The 21,585-nt window shown below is 43.4% G+C and overlaps 1 protein-coding gene across 2 annotated transcripts in view; it reads left to right on the top strand.

Moving 5' to 3' along the window:
* The window catches only part of adcy8 (adenylate cyclase 8 (brain)), a 60,293-nt gene that overhangs the window by 35,148 nt on the left and 3,560 nt on the right, over nucleotides 1-21,585 (top strand). Inside the window, exons 8-14 of one of the 2 annotated variants that reach the window (XM_027291504.1) lie at nucleotides 6,927-7,124; nucleotides 9,863-9,963; nucleotides 10,073-10,274; nucleotides 10,858-10,947; nucleotides 12,732-12,904; nucleotides 13,725-13,803; nucleotides 18,796-18,954. In XM_027291504.1, the coding sequence (XP_027147305.1) occupies nucleotides 6,927-7,124; nucleotides 9,863-9,963; nucleotides 10,073-10,274; nucleotides 10,858-10,947; nucleotides 12,732-12,904; nucleotides 13,725-13,803; nucleotides 18,796-18,954 (1,002 nt within the window). The remainder of the gene's footprint in view (nucleotides 1-6,926; nucleotides 7,125-9,862; nucleotides 9,964-10,072; nucleotides 10,275-10,857; nucleotides 10,948-12,731; nucleotides 12,905-13,724; nucleotides 13,804-18,795; nucleotides 18,955-21,585) is intronic. The other variant, XM_027291510.1, reaches the window with a different exon arrangement.

Below are 21,585 nucleotides of genomic sequence, written 5' to 3'. Positions count from 1 at the left end.
TCTTCATTGGGTTAAGAAATAAGATGCTACTTCATACTGAAGATTTTACCTGCCAGAGCCTTTCCAACCTGCCGACTGTGAAAAGTAAACCTTATATTTAGGTAAATATTTGCATCTGGCATCGATCCAGAACTAAAAGTAACAGTAAAAGCAGGCAGACAGTACTAACTGTGTGTCTGCAGCTTGGTCTGGTTCTGTTCTGGTTTCTGTACATGTGGCCCACTTTGGACGACCAAATATGTTTTTAAAGGTATCGTGCACCGCCGCTATGCAGATGATACTGTATTGTACATGGACTGCAGCTAAAGATTGTTTTCATTATCCATACATCTGCAGGTTATTTTCTTGATTTATAAATGAGATGTTTGGTTCATAAAACAGCAAAAATCAGTCAAAGATGCTCGTTATAACTTGAACAGTCCAACATCAAAAGATATTCAGTTTGTGATACTGTAAGAAAACAGCGATCAGAGGACTTCTTCTGACTTTTCTGATCTGAACTTTGCTAAACTTACACATCCAGTTTGGTGGAGTCAGTAACTGCAACATACCCAATATGATATGATCCACTAAAGTTAGACACGATATGAGATGAATAAATCTACATTTCCGTTAGCTTCACCACCATCTGGAAGGGAGCCTGCTGTATGTCTCAGCTCTGCGTGTGCTCGGTGGCCATGCTGGAGAGGTCAAGATCTGCTAGAGGACGAATAACAGAGTGCGTCATTGATCGGTTCTCATGATTGGCAACTCGAAAGCATCGCTCTCTATCTCCAGCAGCAGATCAGACTCAGGGTCAGATTTATTCAGTCACTATTCTGGGCTTCATTCCAGAACAGTGTTGGTCCCGAGCCCAAACAGCTACAAGTCATTCACAGACTCCTACATGGAGATACGTGCCGTCCTGCAGACATGTCACCATACTCAGAGGGAAGGCGGGCGCTGGGATAAAGCTCCATATTCAAGCCACAGTTGCATCCCCAGATTGAGTCCTGCGCTGCTGGCAGACACCCAGCGCCAAGACACGCCGCCTGGCCAGGACTTCATGTTCCTCCACCAGAAAACAACCGGTGACTTTCTACAACCTGCTGCTTCTCCTCCGGGCCACGGACAGGTTTTTATATTTCATGTTCGACATGTTGGCAGGTTGTTTCAAAACCCTGGGCGGAAATAATTAGTATTTTATTGGATTTTCTTCTTTGAATCATATTTTACACCATGTTTTTAAACTTTTAGTCGTACAAAGCAGTGTGCAGTAACGTTTCTATTAAAGCAACACTACATGAAAATACAGCTGAGTATTTGTTCTGGTTACATTACTTCTGATCTAACAGCCAATCATCATCCAGGTCCCCAGCAGCAGCTGATCTCACTGCCTAGTCCAGCAGCAGTCAGCCCAGCTCGGCGTCTGTCTTTCAGCCTTTTATTTCACCAAGCTCTCACCAACCACTAAAAGTCAGTCCCACATTTACTCTTGTCCGGCGGCTTCTTGCTCGCTCACTCTCTCCTTTTCTCTTCTTAGCTTCCTCCGTCAGCGTCCTCTTCACTCTCTTCTCCTCTGCCATCATGTCCGTAGAAGCTGCTGAGCCTGGTTACCTCCTCTTCTTCTTCCTGGTAGTCCATAACGCCTGTTGGTACAAACACTCAGTTCGTCAGCTTGGCGGTGAGCTCAGAGCGACGGGTACCCGTCGCTCTGAGCTGACCGCCAAGCTGACGAACTGAGCTAACAGCAGCTACAGCTGTCAGCAGTTTACTTCACTGTCCATCATAAACTCTGTAAATCACAGAGAGTTGAGGCGGAGCAGCCGGAGGACATCAGAGGGAAAACCAGAAAACATTTCCTCCATAAAATGATGGTTGATTGATGGCTTCCTCCATCAGCGTCCTCTTCACTCTCTCCTCCTCTGCCATCATGTCCATAGAGGCTGCTGAGCCCGGTTACATTGCCCAGCTCCAGACTCCCCGTCAGTATTCCCCCGCTGTAAACCTCCTCCTCTTTTTTCTGGTGGTCTAAAACTCCTGTGGTACAAACACTAACACTCCCCCAGTGCTCTGAGCTCACAGTCCGGCTAACATGAGCTAACAGCAGCTACAGTTGGCAGTGAAATAGTTGCTGCTGTGTGACTTAGTGCCGTAAAGCGTTACGTACTTCTCCCGACCCGGAGCCCAAAGTTACACAGTGTGTAATGTGATGTGCGTTGCGTTCCCGTCAGGAGCTTCTAGAGTTGGATGTAAGCGTGCGTTTGGATGCAGAGGAATGTTTTTTCTGAAAAGTGCCACTTCTTTGTTTCCGGCACAATGAGCGGCTGTCAGGACAGTCATTCCACAGAGCGGCACTTTGCATATCAAAGGCTCCTCGAAGGAGTTTTTAAAGTGTCTTTCATGTTGTCGCTTGGCTCAGCTTCTCCCTCTCCAGTGGTTTTCTGGCCCCCGTCTTCCCTTCCTGTTGGTCTGATTTAGTTTTCAGCATCACTGGATTGAGGTGTGTGTGTGTGTGTGTGTGTGTGTGTGTGTGTGTGTGTGTGTGTGTGTGTGTGTGTGTGTGTGTCAGTCAAACACAGGAAAATAAAGGAGGACAGGAGATGTCAGGGATGGTAGAACAAAGCTCGTGTTGATTCTCCTTATCTACTCTCAGCTAACTGAGCTTTGCATGGAGACAGACACCCTTAATGCCCATTAATGATCAGTTATAACCCCCATGAGCTTCTGATAGAGCCTGACTGATGTGTTGGTATGATGACTCTGACGTGTTACAGATATATATGTTTTTAAAGGTATCGTGCACCACCGCTATGCAGATGATACTGTGTTGTACATGGACCGCAGCTAAAGATTGTTTTCATTATCCATACATCTGCAGGTTATTTTCTTGATTAATAAATGAGATGTTTGGTTCATAAAACAGCAAAAATCAGTCAGAGATGCTCGTTATAACTTCAAGGTGTCATCATTGAACAGTCCAACATCAAAAGATATTCAGTTTGTGAAAAAACAGCGATCAGACGACTTTTCTGAACTTTGCTAAACCTAGGTTACACATCCAGTTCTTAGATCCAGTTAAAAAGAAGTCTGATCAGTGTTTGGTGGTTGTTCATCAGACCAGACTTTAAAAATAAATATCAGTAACTAACGTCCACAGAAACGTTTGGTCTCAACTTGAACCTTCATACCCGACACGGTGTGTGAAACAAATCAGAGAACTTTATTTTCTTACATAAATCATATCAGGAGTCCAAGAAGAACTGAATTAATCTGAACTTTTTATTGTTATTTTTATGCATCACTACTCTTTTGTATTCATAAGTGCAGGAGGTAGGATTACAGATACAGACTGACACGGACGACAGGAACGTCTGTTTGGAGACGGACAATGAAGAGTAATGACGATGACACACCGGTAACCAGGCAACAGCTCTGTGCTGATGATAACCACCATAACAACAGTGTTTGATAACTTTCGAATGAATGACATCATATCCTGTCATCACTGCGTCCATGGATCTATCAGGACTGTCATTATCAAACCCAGAGGAGGAAAGACTGAGCGAGTCCTGCGTGGACGACGAGCTCCTCCAGCGCCTGAAATCGGACCGAGCGGCGCCGTCTTCTCTCCTCGTTCACGCTTCGCTGTGTGCCCGCTGGCTCCCATGATGCACTGCAGCGTCACAGCTCGTGCGTGTTTCCTCAGAAGACCCGAAGAAACGAGGTCACCTCCACATCTCTGTTTTAGAGTTTTTGAGATGCTCGTGTTTAAAACGACGGTCAAATATTTCAACTTTGACCTTTTAAAGCTCAACCAATGAGGTAACAGCTGTATGTGGTGTAGCCTAGCAACCACACAGAGAGTGAATGAAACACCGGCTACAAATAAGCAGATCAGATTCTTTGTTGTTTGTTGGTGATCTCGCTCTGACAGGTAGTGGTCAGTCGGTAGCTGTTGTATAATTGCAGTGTTGTTGAATTTATGTCCCAGCTTTCTGTCCAGATATTTCCCTTTGCACTGCGGTGCTGGTCCACATCCGTCATGTTTGTGCTTCACGTACCGACCCACTTCAATCCTTTCAAGGAACTGCCGGACATGTGAGACGTGCAGCACATGGAAACCTCTGACATGTTAACACCGTCAGGTCGTACCATCGCCACCCCCGCCTCCACTTGGCCTTTTCCTGCCGTCATATGTCGGCATTTCCATTAATGTGTATCACAACATGTAAGCACACACAGTGCTTCCCTCCCATACAGCCACATACAAACTGCTCCGGGCAGCATCGCACCGGCCACTTTAAAGAAGGGAAATGTCAGAGATGGAAGCGTGTGCCCTTTAGCTCGTTCTTCTTCTTCTTTTTCTTCGAGGACGTGCACGGCGAAAAGCTTTTTCTGAACTGAGATTTAAAAAACCTCCGTCCTCAGATACCGATGGGGAGTTTTCTCTGTCCAGCAGGAATCGTTTAAGTTAGATAAACCGAGTTGGATTGATGGAATTTGGAAGCCTTTCAAAATAAAGCACTTTGTTTGTCTCTTCAGTGGCGTACTGCAGGAGCCTGAAATATGTTCCTGATCCCGACTGAGTCCAGTTCATTATGGCTCAGACCCGACTCGGTTCGATTTATTGGGCCCGAGGAGCAGTGACTTCCTGCGGTCTCTGTTGGTTGCCTAACAACGTCACCCGTCCAGGGTGGGTCCACTCCAACCAGCCTGATCGCTTTTAAGTTTGAGACCGACCTGATTTATTACGGTGTCGCCTCGAACTGCATCAGCTGACAAACTGAGCTAACACGAGCTAACAGCAGCTACACTTCACTGTCCATCAGGAAACCGGAATCAGCGTAGCATCAGTGTGACTTAAAATCTGCTGATTTATGGCAGATTTGAAGCCGCTGATGTTCGTCTGATTCCACAAACTGCCGTCCGATTGTCCTCATCATAACGAGGCTCATCATAACGAGGCTCGTCATAATGAGGCTTGTGTGTCTGCTGCAGATATGTTAATGATTTGACACGCGGGCTGCTCCTTTTCATTCAGATGCAGCAGAGGTTTGTGGAGGTTCAAGTTCATCTCTCTGTGTGCTGAACAGTCATTTACATTCAGTCAATACTAGACGGTGGCAGAGACACGTTTAGGAAAAGGACTCGTACACGTCTCACGACTCTCTCCATCTTTGCGCTGATGTTGATTAACGCTGCTGTTTCCAGATAAACCTAAAGTCATTTAGAATCTCCAGGTGGCTCTGATTGGACGTAAATCTACCTGTAACGACCATCGCTGAGGCAAAAACGTCTCCGACAGGTAAAAAAAGATGCAGCATAATAACCTGGATTCATTTAGCATGTGAAAATGAACTTTTAATGACTCACCGTGATGGATTTCATCTGTTAACGTGTTGGATTAAGCGAGACGAGGTGAGACGTTTGATTGGCTGCAGACATATAGTGACACATTTCTCTACATAATGACGTTAATGGCTGCCGGCTCTCCAGAGCAGGTAATTTGTCCAAAGCTGTCACGCGGCCGCTGTAGCTCACGGCTAATGGTGGAGAGCTAATGGCAACAGCTCTGAGAAAATGAGTCCTCACGTATGACCTTCATCACTTTCAGCTCGAGTGCTTCACTCCAACAAATGTGACGTCTCCACGAGGACGGACAGAAGCTCAGCGCAACTTACTTCATGATGCAGCTTATCGAAGGACAAGACGAGTAATGTGTCTGAGTTTTACAGTGCCACAAAAATTTACTTAAACTGACTGTCTAAAACCTGGACGTAGTCTCCGTGACGTCCCCGCAGACTGTCTAAAACCTGGACGTAGTCTCCGTGACGTCCCTGCAGACTGTCTAAAACCTGGACGTAGTCTCCGTGACGTCCCCGCAGACTGTCTAAAACCTGGACGTAGTCAGTAGTGGTGACCTTCTTTTCTGGTGTGTTCAAGGACACTCTGACATGAAAAATCTGAATGGTCTATTTTCAGATAATTAAAACATATGGAGGAGAAAGAATGACCTCTGTGAAACTATAACGTGAACGTCATTCCTCCGTTATAAAGGTCAGTCTTCAGTGGTTAGTTTCCAAGATGATGGAGGAGAAAGAAATGAAGGTGACTAATTGACACATGGTGGTATTTTATAGGCCAGTTAAAGTATTTATGAATTTATTATTTACCCACCAGAATTCTGAACATTTATGGAGGGAAGATATACATTAAGAAAATATAATAAAATATAAAGAGTTAATAGAATTAATACACAATAATAAGTATTAATTAACACTTGTATTAACGAGGTTCACACCTGTATTAACGAGGCGGTCTTATAGCTCCATAAATTCAGATGTATTACTTTATTAAAGTTACTTCCCGTGTAATTATTCATGTTTATTTACATGTTTTATATTTTCAGGATGTGGAGATGGTGCAGTGATATGTTTAGTGATGACTCAGGTGTGATGTCATGCTGATTTGGTCTCGTTGACCAATCAGATTGCTGGTCAGGAGCTGTCATTTAGTTTGTTAAATTTTAGAGTTTCAGGTTTGGTTTGAAGTTTGTTCGTCTGTCCTCGTCTGTCCTCGTCTTCTCTCAGATGTTTTTTTTTTTGTCCTCCATTTCATGCTTTATATTTTTAAACCTGTTTTGTGTGCTCTCTCCTTCACAGTCAGCTGTCCACATGAATTACAGCTTCTTTTTTTTTTATTACCAGCTTCGTCACCACTAACCGATCACGCTGCGAGTGAATGAGATGCATGACCTGCTCTGAGCTGTCTGTCTGATTGTTGCATTTTGGTCTTCCCTTTTTACCTTGATTATTATTTGTTTTCTTTTGTGTATGTAATGAACGTAACTGTGTGTCTGTTCTTTTTTTCATTTTGTAACTTGAATGAAACAAAAAGGGGGACAAGCAGGTTCATTCTATGTGCATGTGCTTTCCCCCTTATAGACTCTGGCTGCCCTAACGAGAAATTCGATAAATCTGCTTCCAAACCATCTCGCACAAGCTTTGCATGTCCACTCTGGTCCTGAGGAAATTAACAAGCGAATAGAGAGCGCCATCGACTTACGGAGTGGCGATAAGTTGAGAAGAGAGCATATCAAGCCTTTCTCACTGATGTTTAAAGACTCCAGCCTGGAAGAGAAGGTAGCTGGAGTTTTAGACAGATGACTGTTTTTTTTCTTTCTCTCTCCCTCCTCACATCTATTCTTAGACGAAGATTTCCAGACGCAAAACAACAAACAACTATTTTTCTTTTTTTCATCATGAGTAAGCTAAAGGCACGAGTCAGACAAACGTTAGACAAACGTTAAAGCATCAAACATGGAACACATCCTGGTCTGGGCTTTTCTTTTCGCTCAGTACTTTCCTCCGTTTGGTCTGAAGTTTGCCACCAGAATAATTATCGACTCAGTAATAACTGTTATAGATTTAATTAGCATTTAGATGATGCACAATTGATTCTTTTGATTCTCTGTCTTGCTTTAACGCAGACTTTTCTACGACGAAGAAGGTCGAATTTATATAAAAATAATCTTTAGAATTGATTTTGTGTGCCTCTTCAGTCTCACCTGTCAATCAAAGCGTCCACGCTCTTAATCTTGCATAACTTTAAGCCTTAATATAATGTGAACAGGTGAGTTGTATATAAATTCACCCTCAGTACAGTTGTCATGAACGGGGAAATTAGCTACAGAGACCAAAACTGTTTTTTGTACCAGGCTGTAAACATGTTTATTTCTGCTGTGAAGTTGGACATTTGGACATGGGGTCTTATGGAGACTGACTCACTTCTGGAGCCAGCCTCAAGTGGACGTTAGAGGACTGACATGTTTAAAAAACATAATATAGATATATAATATGCAGTTTATGAAGGATTTTTTAATGTGTTTTAACAAAACAATGTGGAAGTATAATTATTCATCTGGCACACTTCAGCCTCCGTACGAATGTCCACGATCAAACACAGTGAACGTCTCTTTTATCATGACTCATGTTTGATTCTGAAATTTAGAAAACAGCTGGGCGAAAACATGGAAACCCCCTTCAGTTTACTCATGACCCAAAGTCCACGCCGTGGAGCTGTTAACCCTTCACAGTCTTGTGGAAAAAGTTGACTAGTTCAACTTTTTTTTTTTTCTTTTTTTTTTTACAGGAGCTCTTTGCATTCACTAAAGAATAAAAACATTTCTGAGATCTTAAATTATGACTTACACATCCCAGAATTATTAAATTAATTACAAATAGAGTAGATTAGCATTTAATTAAAATCTAGGACACATTTTTATGTAAATTACATTATTGAGTTGTTGAGTTACATCAATCATAAAACACTTAAAGGACACTCTGGTTGGTACCTAAGAAACAGCACAATAGCGTAAACATTCTTTAGCCACGCCCCCTTTTGGCTCCAAAAATGGGCGTGGCTTTAATAGTATAATCAGCTGAATATGTACTGTAAAATTATGACTTGATTTAAGAGACTGATGATGACGTCCACCTCGGTTTCAAGCTTCAACAGTCAGCTGTTTACTTCATTTCTAAATTCTTGTTATGGACTATTTTACAGTGTATACATAATATATCTTCAGTACTGTTAACACTGTTAAAAATGTGATATATGATGCTGTCAAATAAGATTAAGCCACTTGAAGTGAAATAAAGATTTTTAAGAGGATAATTTGCTTTATTTCCATTTTGGTTTGGTATATTAAACATTAAAAATAAGTTTACAGCCGCATTTTGTTTCCATAGCAACAAATTCCAATTAAACAGCCTATAGAAGCATTTTGACCATCTAAAGTAACGGTGAGAATTATGATTAGGAGATAGAAGACATAATTAGAAGAAAAAGTTCTTTTTCTTTGGTCAATGCGATGCACTTCTGTAGCTTTTTGTCCCTTTTCTTTACATTTTTTTTGTTTTATGAATACGCTCACCTTTGACCTTTCAGTTGACCTTCATATGGGCCCTTTTCCCGCCTTCCACATTTATGTTTCCCTTTGAATCCCACCGCCATCTTTAAAACTTTTCCCAGAACCTTATATTTTTTTTTTAATCTTTTTGGTTTTAACCTTTTCAGTAACTGTGCAGTGATTTGCTGTTGGCCTTCCTCATTTATTGATTTATTTATTTCTGCCAAAGTTGTGACGAAACGTGAAGCATCCTCTTGCTAATTTCCCAGCACCCTTTGAGAAAGAGACAGAGCGAGGACGGGGCAGCGGGGGTCAACGGGGAGATAGATAAGATTAACTTATGCTAAGCTAGGCTAATTGCTTCCGGCTCCAAATGCAACAGAACAGCACAGATATGATATCTCATGTCAAAACAAAACAAACAACCGAAATGTTGAATTTATTTCACAACCTGTCGGAGAAGACTGATAAAAACATGTATGCTAGGCTAGCACCAGTTCCTCTTTGTTTGGTTAATTAATGAGCTCGTTCCCTCGGACAAATAAACAAACAAAATAATACAAAGTTATTTTGTAATAACAAGTAAACAACAAGAGAATCTAAACCGAGCTAGGTAGCTAGGCTACATCATTTTCACCCAACAGTAGCGATGCTAATGTCATTTTTAAGGTTAAATTAATGGAGTAGATGAAAAGTCGGATGTCTCCAACATTGCATTGTGCTTGTCAGCTTTGCACCTTCCCCAGGACCCCGCGGCGGCTAACCCACCGGCTCCTGTCTCTCTCTTTAACGCTTGTGGTTGAACCATTGCATGCGTTCCGTGTCGGTTGCGTTGGCGTGTTTGAGGTTGCGTTTCGATGTGTCCGGTCTTCGTCTCCGTCAAGTCTGAAAACTTGTTTCTCCATCTCCCCCTCACCTCCTCTTCCTCCTTCTGTCTCTTCTTCTTGTTTCTCCGTTCTCACGGTGCAGTACTCCCAGATGAGGGACGAGGTGTTCAAGTCCAACCTGGTGTGCGCCTTCATCGTGCTCATCTTCATCACCACGATTCAAAGTCTGCTTCCCTCCGCCAGGTAAGACAGGACGTCACCGACACAAGGTGTAGCATCCAGCTGATATTACGTACTCGACTGAAAGATATAACGCTGCTGCTTCCAATGCCGTTCATTGTCTTTCCCGCAGGATGGTAACCATGGTGATCCAGTTCTCCGTCCTCATCGTGCTCCATTCCTGTCTGGTCCTAGTTACGACGGCGGAAGACTACAAGTGTCTCCCTCTGGTCCTGCGTAAAGCCTGCTGCTGGATCAACGAGACGTACGCGGCGCGAAACGTCATCGTCTTCGTCTCAATCCTCATCAACTTCCTGGCAGCCATGATCAACATAGTGAGTTCACTGTCCACAATGAATGAGCTTAAACTGACTCTACTTACCTGTCTGTCCACAACGAATGAGCTTAAACTGACTCTACTTACCTGTCTGTCCACAACGAATGAGCTTAAACTGACTCTACTTACCTGTCTTACCTTAGTCTTTGTCAGTCTTTTTTAGTGTTTGTCCGTTTTTATTAGTCTTAATTAGTCTTTATTAGTTTGTATTAGTCTTTGTCGGTCTTTGTTAGTCTTTGTCAGTCTTTACTAGTCTTTGTCAGTCTTTATTAGTCTTAATTAGTCTTTATTAGTCTTAATTAGTCTTTATTAGTTTGTATTAGTCTTTGTCAGTCTTTTTTAGTCTTTGTTTGTCTTTGTCAGTCTGTGTCAGTCTTTGTTAGTAATAATCTCCGTTTTCTGAGTTAGATTTGTAAATACTAAATGAATAAAATGAATGAATACTAAATAAGTCTGTCAGCTGTTTATTAAAAGTTGGAGTCTGTTTTCTGCCGTCGAGCTGAGAGTTTCTGACAAACATGTTGATAGATGAAGGTCTGAGTCGGCGCAACAACAATAATTCCTCTGTTGGTCTCTCACAGCTGTGGTGCGACTTCGACAAGTCCAGCACCTTCAGGAACCAGACGTACAACGAGTCGGCCTCCATCCCAGACATCTGCTTCTACCCAGAGGTACCGGCTGACTGAGCTGCAGTTAGGTCCATCTGTTGTGCCGACAGCGGCAAAGTGATGAATTAAACATCCCCGACATCTGCTCGCCGCCCAGAGGGAGGTCTCACCTCAGACAACGGCGACTGACGGAGCCATCAGAACGTCACGGAGAAAACATCCGTTACGTTACTGTGCTCACACAACGCGGAGCTGAATGATGAACCCGATAAGGGAGGAGCGTTTTTATTAGCTGCGAGCTCAGATCCACTCACGTCATTATTTCCTCGTCGCGGCATTATTTCCTCCCACAGATGTTTTTAGAAACCAGGCTGGAATACTCGATGAGTCCACAGACTGTACGTGAAAATCAATCCGCTGTCAGATGTCTCGACAACGCGATGAGGCAGACTCGAATAAATTAAAACCACATCTATCAGACAAATAAGAACGAGATAAAAACGTCCCATCTGTAAACCTGACAGGGTTTATGTCCCATTCTGCAGCCAGCCACCAGGGGCACATTGAGATGTTTGGTGAGGCAGATTATGAGAGATGTGTCGTGTCGCTTCTCTGCTGAATCGTCACCTATAACAACTAAACTAAAACTGGGACAACGCGACGTTTACGTTTTAATAAATCATATTTCTGTACATAGAGATGTGTATTATTCAAGTGGAACTAATGTTGTTATGTTGTAGAGGGTCGGGTCATGTTAATTACAGGATGACGTTATGATGCTGCATAATAATGATTTGGAGTTTTCTCTCTTACTCCCCTCGAGTTAACGTGGCCAATGACGTGTGCAGAGTGATGTTTACATCACGTTTACATCGTGTTTACATCATGTTTACATCACGTTTACATCACGTTTACATCATGTTTACATAATTTTTACATCACGTTTACATCGTGTTTACATCATGTTTACATTATGTTTACATCGTGTTTACATCACATTTACATCGTGTTTATATCACATGTACATCATGTTTACATCACGTATACATCACGTTTACATCATGTTTACATCGTGTTTACATCACATTTACATCGTGTTTATATCACATTTACATCATGTTTACATCGTGTTTACATCGTGTTTATATCACATTTACATCATGTTTACATCATGTTTCCCTCACATTTACATCATGTTTACATCGTGTTTACATCATGTTTACATCATGTTTACATCGTGTTTATATCATGTTTACATCACATTTACATCATGTTTACATCATGTTTCCATCACATTTACATCATGTTTACATTGTGTTTACATCATGTTTACATCGTGTTTATATCATGTTTACATCATGTTTACATCGTGTTTATATCATGTTTACATCACATTTACATCATGTTTACATCATGTTTCCATCACATGTACATCATGTTTACATCATGTTTACATCACATTTACATCATGTTTACATCATGTTTCCATCATGTTTCCATCACATTTACATCATGTTTACATCGTGTTTACATCATGTTTACAACGTGTTTACATCATGTTTACATCATGTTTATATCATGTTTACATTGTGTTTATATCACGTTTACATCATGTTTACATCATGTTTATATCACATTTACATCATGTTTACATCGTGTTTACATCGTGTTTATATCACATTTACATCATGTTTACATCATGTTTACATCAGGTTTACATCGTGTTTACATCATGTTTACATCATGTTTACATCACGTTTAAGATGCTCACGATGCTCGATGTGTGTACTGTTCGGTGGACGAAGTCTCAGGTCATGTGATCACGTCTCTCTCTTTGTCCTCCACAGTATTTCGTGTTCACGGGTGTCCTGGCGATGGTCACGTGTGCCGTGTTCCTGCGGCTGAACTCGGTGTTGAAGCTGGCGGTGCTGCTGGTGATGATCGCCATCTACTCACTGCTGACCGAGGCCTTCTACACCTCGCTGTTTGTCCGCTACGACACCGTCCACCACAACACAGAGTGAGTGTTTGAGCAGCGAAGGCGGCTAATTAGTGAAACTAAGTGGTCAGTGCTGCTAAGTTCATGTTAAAGTGAGGACAGGTTCTCTCCTCGTGCCTCTTCAAAGACACATCAGGGAGCCACGCTGACCTTATTTCTGCACAGAAATGTTGCAGATGTGAGAAAACTCATCTCGCAGGCGTTGTCAGTGATAGCACGGTGACCTTTACCGTGACAATGTATGAAGGAATCCTGAGCACGCAACCGTGAAAGACCCGCAAAGACGGAAAAAGAACAGAGGTTTCCATAGCGGCTCCACAGGGAGCTGATGGAGGTCAGATTCATTTCTTTAGGGGGCTTCTGGGATATGAGAGAGAAGGTCAGGATGAAAAGACCCTCGAGAAGGTGGAGGAGCAACGACTTCAAAAAGTACTAGAGGACTTCGTGCTCTCATTCTGTGTTTTCTCCTCACGTTGGTAGACCACTGCACCACCGTGCCGCCCAGTATATATAACTATCTATATGTAAATATCTATATGTAAATATCGTTGTTTACACTGTGTCTGGTTTGTTGAGACAAACTATTTAAGACGTCCAGTCTGTCAGATAAAGCAGGATCTATTCATGGAATATAATCTTCATAACTCTGCTTTTATTAGTGTTTCATCGTAGATTGAGACTTTTCTCTCTGCAGACGCTGCAGCTTCTCTTCCAGAAAACAAAGTGAACAAACAGGACAGAAAGTTTAATATGACGCAAGGACAACATAGTTTCTCTGTTAGTGACTTTTTACCTTGCATAAAGAGCATCAGATGAACAAACTTTATTTTTGTTCCAACAGAAACTTCCTGGGGACCAAAGAGACGTCTCTGCTCCTGATGGCCATGTTCCTCCTCGCTGTGTTTTATCACGGCCAGCAGGTAAGACGACGACGACAACACACTTCAGAACGTAACCGGACCGCCACCATCGGTAAAAGAGTCTTTGCAGAGAGTTCTGGCCTTCAGTGTTAGGACCATGGCAGAGACACATCATTCTCATCATTTCTAATCATGCAGAGTTCAACCTTACATCTTCTGTCTGACGGCTGAGCTTTAACGCATCAAAGCTGCAGAGATGGCAGCGAGGTCGAGCTCTGCATGACTATAAATAATGAGAAAGAAGCTTTCCTTTAAATAACACAGAGAACAGAGAGTCAGTCTGGTTGCCATGCAGCCGCCTAATTAGACGTCAGGATGGTGCTCGAGCGAGACAATGAGGAGTCCGGTTTCACCGAAATTACCATCGCTCAGTGGAAAAATGTTTCTCACCAGCTGCTGCTGTGTGACGCTGACGGAGAGCGACGGGTAAAGTTGAGAAACATTCATCTAAGAACAGAAATCTCGACTCTCCCTCCGCCTTAAATCGACCGTGAATGATGCAAAACAAAATTTAAGAGATTGATCCGACATGAATGAAGAACGTCAACAAACTATTCTCACTCAGTTCGCTCGTGTTGAACCCAAAATCTGAGAGAATCCCTGAAACTCTGCCGGAGTGTTTGTGAGATCAATGAAGAAAAAACTGAGCTGTGAGCAGCTGTGAGGGGTCACAAGCCAAAGAGAATGGAAACCTTTGCTAATATCAGACAGAAAACCATCCGTAATATCCGACCTGCGTGCCAGAAACACAGAAACAAACCGCTCTGTTCACACGTCTGATGCATGAAACAGTCCATTTGTATAAAGATGGAGTCAGCAGGCTGAAGGAAACCTGCGATCACCGCGCTGCTTTCATGCTCGCTCTGTAGCAACCTTTGATCACAGAGTTCAGCGGCTCGGCGACGGTCGGAGATGGAGGAGAGACGGCCGTAATTGAAGCTCCTTTGTAGCCCCGTAACAGTAAAAAGCAGCCGCATTCGAAGTCACGCAGCGGCATATTGTTTTTCCTCGGGGTCAACTCCAGCACTTTGTTTGTCGGAGCAGAGACGGCTCACAGCGTGAAGAGTGTGTGAGATGCATCAGGCCGAGAGAAAAGAGTGAATATAAAAGAGACGAGGTCCGGCCTGCTACTGTTCAACACAATGTGAGCGCTGTGATTGGCTGTCTGCAAAATATTACATTTGTTCGGAGGTTAGATATTTAAAAAAACACAAACTTGAGACACAAACAGAATCTTTATGCGTCTGCAGCGACTAATGAAAATAACATTTCTAGGCTGCAGGTACGGTCGAATAGTCAAAAAAATCAGCTCCTCTGTCCTTTCCTAACAACTTTTCCTTGACCTTGATGGAAACCGTCACAAGGTCATGAGGAAAGCTGTGAAGGAGAGGTCATAAGGAGTTCATTTCATTCATTTCAGCAGCCTGGGTCTCCATGAAGGGTGTTAAAATGAAACGATTCTTCCGCTGACGTTCATGTAACGATGTTCGTCCGTTAACGTCAATGAATCCTTTTTGTTTGTCTGTTTTACTGATTGACTGCGTAGAAAAGAGATGTGAACACGTCCAAACAAAGTCCACGTCTATATGTTTAATTATGAGGACACAGATGACGTCACTACGAGGACATCTATGAAATACAAGAACAGACTCATCTGGGCCAAACGGTGGAGCTAACACGGTCAACAGGAACATGAAATGAGCATCATCAGTCACCCTCTGGTTCCTAAAGAGGAACATACGTCTTCAGAGGAGCGCGTGACGTTCAGACTGAACACTGAAACAATGAAGCAGATTCTGGAACAAGCTCACGGCCGTGCAGAGAAATAAGCATGGTGTGTTGTTGAGGAGACACAGAGGAGATGAAAAGGTGTTTGAGAAAGAGAAAAAAGGAAAGGTGGAGGAGACTCGTTCACTCTTTTATTCCTCGTCTCTCTTTGATTACAAGAATCTCATTCAGGCTCTGTTCACTGTGTTACGCATGAAGTCTCCAACAAAACACGATGAACGACGTGAGCCTGAGAAACGAGACAAACAGAGGATTGAAGTGCGATTACACTCTTCAGTGTGTTGATGATCTTTGCTGCTTCAGCAGCACAGGAAGTCGAGCCTCGCTCTGTTTGCAGACAGACAGACTCTTATTTTGAAAGGATTAGGTTTTCTTTTCTTGACACTTTCCTGTTTTATGTTGAAAGGGGTTTTGTCTTGTGTTACTTCCTGAAGTTTGCCGCCCTCGTTAGTCTCCCCTGTGCCTCGTTGTGTATTCAGTCTTTGTGTTCCACCTCAAGACGTGAAGTTAAGACGAACAAAAGGAAACTTCACTTTGAATTCGATGGAGGTGAACGACCTGCTGTGAAGCTCTGGAGATGTTTGTGGAAGGAACAGATCGTTTCATTTCTCTGCATTAAAACTCACTTTTAATGGCGGCAGTTTGCACCCAATGATTCGTCATGTTTGAAAAGTCCTTTACCTTCAGACTGATGCCCGTAAATATGTGACGTCATAAAGAAACACCTGATACAGCGACTACAGGTCACTCTTCATGAAAACCAAATAACCTCTGTATTTCCTCCAAACATTCGGTGCCACGTTATCAAACCTTCTTTGTTAAGACTTTGTTAATTACTTAATTGCTTCGAGGTTTAAGCAGAGATCAGGGCAGAGTCTGTCGTTCACGCGTTCAGATGATGGAAAAGGCTGAATTAAAAAAATCAGTTAAAGGTCGGATCAATTATGAAACACGGGAGAGCGCGATCAATCTGAAGTGATTCTAATGGGCAACACAAATTGCTTTTCTGAATGCACAATTAATACAAAGTCGTTTGAATACATTAGAGTCGGTAGCATTTAGTTTGTACTCGTAGGAGAGGAAGGAGGAGGAGGAGGGGCTGATATTGAAAATTAATTTGGGGGCAGCAGATACGCTGTGAGGATTTCAGCGTCTCTCTGAGCCGATTGGTGGAAACAGTTTTGTGATTAATCCTCGTATCAAATTAGTCTCTTAATTATTTGACTCGGTGCAAAAACTTCAATTCGTTCGTTTTTCAGTTTTTCTAATTAAGACTCTGAAGCCCGCCGGGCCCGTTTTTTTTTTTTTTTTATGCCCGATAATGAGATGTTGGCCGGTGAAATAACGGTCGCTCAGCGTTAACCCTAACGACCTCCCCGTGCACGGCTTCATTCATAACGGCTTCTATTAACCTCGACGGTTCTTCAGAAAACATTTACTCAGAGCTGCTGCTGCGTATTAAGTTTACTGCAGAGTATGATCAGCTGCGCCGTCGTATGTTCGGATCTGACACAAAAGATTATAAAGACACAGAAGAAGATTACAGCCTGGAAAATGTTCAGCCGAGCTCACTGAATGTGTGTCTGTCTAAACTGGACGTGTCTCCGTGACGTCTCCACAGACGTCTAAAACTGGACGTAGTCTCCATGAGTCCCCGCAGACTGTCTAAACCTGGACGTAGTCTCTGTGACGTCCCCACAGACTGTCTAAAAACCTGGACGTAGTCTCCGTGACGTCCCGCAGACTGTTCTAAAACCTGGACGTATCTCCGTGACGTCCCCGCAGACTGTCTAAAACCTGGAGTAGTCTCTGTGACGTCCCGCCCAGACTGTCTAAACCTGGAGTAGTCTCCGTGACGTCCCCCAGACTGTCTAAAACCTGGACGTAGTCTCCGTGACGTCCCCGCAGACTGTCTAAAACCTGGACGTAGTCTCCGTGACGTCCCGCAGACGTGTCTAAAACCTGGACGTAGTCTCGTTGACGTCCCACAGCGACTGTCTAAAACCTGGACGTATCCCTTGACGTCCCGCGCCAGACTGTCTAAAACTGACGTAGTCTCTTGACGTCCCCGCAGACTGTCTAAAACCTGGACGTAGTCTCTGTGACGTCCCCGCAGACTATTTAAACCTGGACGTAGTCTCTGGTGACGTCCCGCAGACTGTCTAAACCTGGTCGTAGTCTCTGTGACGTCCCCGCAGACTGTTATTAAAACCTGGACGTAGTCTCTGTGACGTCCCCCGCAGACTGTCTAAAACCTGGACGTAGTCTCGTGACGGTCCACAGACTGTCTAAAACTGGACGTAGTCTTTGTGACGTCCGACAGACTGTCTAAAACCTGGACGTAGTCTCTGTGACGTCCCCCAGGACTGCTAAAACCTGGACGTAGTCTCTGTGACGTCCCGCAGACTGTTTTAAAAACCTGGCCGTCAGTCTCGTGACGTCCCTGCAGACTGTCTAAACCCTGGACGTATCTCCGTACGTCCTACAGACTGTCTAAAACCTGGACGTAGTCTTTGTGACGTCCGCACAGCCTGTCTAAAACTGGGACGTAGTCTCCGTTGACGTCCCTGCCAACTGTCTAAAACCTTGGACGTAGTCTCTGTGACGTCCCGCAGACTGTTTAAAACGGACGTAGTCTCTGTGACGTCCCTGAGCCTGTCTAAAAGACGTAGCTGAGACGTCCCCGCAGACTGTCTAAAACCTGGACGATAGTCTAGTCTGTGACTCTGCAGACTGTCTAAAATTGGACATAGTCTCCGTGACGTCCGCCCAGACTGTCTAAAACCGTGGACGTAGTCTGTGACGTCCCCGCAGACTGTCTAAACCTGGACGTAGTCTCCGTGACGACTCCTTGCAGACTGTCTAATCTGGACATAGTCTCCGTGACGTCCCCGCAGACTGTCTCAAAAACCTGGACATGTCTCCGCGACGTCCCGCAGACTGTTTAAAACCTGGACGTGTCTCTGTGACGTCCACCAGACTGTCTAAAACCTGGACGTAGTCTCTGTGACGTCCCCGCAGACTGTCTAAAACCTGGACATAGTCTCTTTTAATAAAAACATAAATAGTCAGAGTACTCATGAATGAACTATGTTCTGTATGTAGACGGATTGAGAAGTGTCCACAGAGATGATCTGCTGACATGTTGGTGATGACGATGGTCGTGACACATGACTAACTTCTTGTGTTTTTTTCCATCTTCAGCTGGAGTACACGGCCCGGCTGGACTTCCTGTGGCGCGTCCAGGCCAAAGAGGAGATCAACGAGATGAAGGATCTGCGAGAACACAACGAGAACATGCTGAGGAACATCCTGCCCAGCCACGTGGCCCGACACTTCCTGGAGAAGGACCGGGACAACGAGGTCCGTCCAGAAAGCCGCACACTCACAGCTACTGATAGAAATGATTGCACCTTTGAATATTGTGACGAGGTCACAGTCGTCTGCGCTCGTTATAATTCGTTTCCCCTCGCTGTTTAACCCGGCGAAGAAAAGAAAAGACTTGGAGTGCTTCTGAACAGAGAGGAGAGGACTCATTCAGCCGGAGAGCTTTCTTTGCTCACATGCCTTTGATTTGATTTGCTCGTTGATTCGTCTCTGGCTGACTCAAACTTTACATTTCCTCTTTGTTCACCTTATCTCTGCCGCCCTTCCCCTCGGCTGCTTTTAACTCGCTTTGAATGGAGCCTGCTCGCCTCTCGTTAGAAGTCATTAATACACAAATCTGATGGGTCTTCATGTTTGAGCAAACCCATTAACTGTTGAACTTTACGTCACCTGTTTATCAAATCGCACCATCGCGCTTCAGATCCTTGGCAGACACTCAGAAGGTTCTGAGATACTTCCATCCAGACAGAATCAGCATCAGCGAGGTCCAACACTGATCAGGTCTGACTCAGAGGAGCTTCTTCATGAAGCTCCTGCTGATGCTCGCTCGCGTCAGTAAACATCATTTTGGGGCGATCGATGCATCCTTTGTACCTGTGACTGACTTGATTTTTACTTTTGCTAAAGAGTCTAATAGAAAACATAAATCCATCTCTCACAGGATCTTTTCCTTTTTTTAAGTTAACAGATAAAAACAGGAGATACAAAACAAAAACAAAGACCTAAGTACAGATAGACTCAGCATAGGAGTCCATTTGTTTCAGTATCTGGATCTGATTGTCTGATTGTCGAAGCAGTTTTAAACTCTGGACGACTGATTTTAGGACCCTCGTTCTCCTAAACGTCTCCACGTCACGATAGCAGCATGTACCACAGCAGAACTTTGACCAGTCCTCATAAGGTGGAGACTTTTAACTCGGGAGGTTCCAGGAACCTGGAAACATGATGTGTAGAACTTATTCAGACAACATGAACCTGAGACCAGAGGACGTTCCTACAATCATTTGTTTTGCATCGGTGATGTTATCAGAAGGTAACAGCAGTCTTATACAAGAGATGCACAGTGTTTTGAGTGTGTATCTATGTTCTTTAAAGGTTCTGGAGGTCCTTCAGGATGATTTCTATGTAATTCAGGAGGTTTTAGGGCGTCACCAAGGGGTCTAGGTGCTTCCTGAGGATCCAAGAAGTCCATACGTGGCCTTGAAGGGTCTGTTTTTTAGATGCCACATAGAAGATCTTCAGGATTTCCAGAGGTACCAGAGATACCAGAGGTTTCAGATGTCTTAAAGATGGGTCCGTTTCGGTGGATTTAGGGGCACTTGAAGGAGTTCCAGGTGGTCGGATTATAGACCTATGTTTTTATCAATCATGACCTAAACCAAAGTTGCTCCTGTAGCTTCAGGTCGTTTCTGTCTCGTTAACGAACTGCAGAATGACTGACTGTGTTGTTGTACTGTCCCCTTCTCCATTATCGACTCCTCCGGTCTTCTGTTGTCTTCCGAACTGAAGGCGATGAATTATAAATGTCAGGAGAGGCGAGCTGATAGCATTCTGCTCCCGTGCCTGTTCCTAATTAAAAGGGACATGATTAAAAATGCATCCATTAGGACAGGTCGGGTCCTAATCGCTCGTTACATTATTAATCAGGTTGTTTATTGTTCCGTGATTTAGAAACCCGAGCGCCAGGTCGTTAATCGGCTTCTGCACCGCTCAAGAGGTGTCGATGATCTGTGGAGTTAATCAGGTGACAGAAAGCTGAAGATGTGACATTTGTATTCTTATTATTTATTTATTTCATTTGAACTTGCTCAAAGACACTTCGGCAGCAGCAGCAGCTCCGTTTGGATCCTTTAAAAACGTGATTAAAAGTCTTTTTTCTTCATCAACTCATCCAATAATTTATTATTCTCACATTTAAAAACTCTCTGTGAAAATAATGAAGATCATTGTTGTAAAAAGTCCAAGAAGAAATATGAGGAAAGTTTTTGAAATGAATTCTGTCGATGATGGAAAAACGTTGGAAAGTTTTAGAAGTGTTGAAACAAAGAGTTTGATGTCTGAGCACGTTATGTCATGTGTCATGAGTTGTTGTTGTTGACCTGAAACTTGAGAAAAAAATCCTCCAACTTGTCACATTAACACACAAAGACTTTGAGGAACGCCGTAGAAAGATTCATTTGATTTCAGAAACTTCTCGTGAAGATCATTTCTCTCTCAAAAACCACCTGGTCAATATCTAAACGAAAGTCACCCCGTCCTCAGTTTGTGTTTGTCATGAGGACACATGAAGACAACTGGGAGTCCACAAGAGTCTCAGCTTTACTTAACTTAATCCACGACATTCAGCACTCACATGAAGCGTTATTAAAACGACAAAGAACTTATAATATTCCCCATTTCGAGCCGCAGATCACAGAAGACAACAGCTGAAACTGGAGTCGACAGTGTGATGAGTTTAAAAATGATGCTGCAGCTTCAAACTGTGACGGCTGATGGAAATCCACGTTACAAACACGTCTGTCGTTCGTCTGTTTGCGTCCGAGGCTTCACAAACAAACGTTATCCGACACAGCCAAGCACCAAGAAATCAGATTAGGTCGACTTTGA

This window comes from Larimichthys crocea, chromosome II, assembly GCF_000972845.2.
Source record: "Larimichthys crocea isolate SSNF chromosome II, L_crocea_2.0, whole genome shotgun sequence".
NCBI classification, from domain to species: Eukaryota; Metazoa; Chordata; class Actinopteri; family Sciaenidae; genus Larimichthys; species Larimichthys crocea.
This window is presented reverse-complemented; position numbering and strand designations above follow the sequence as displayed.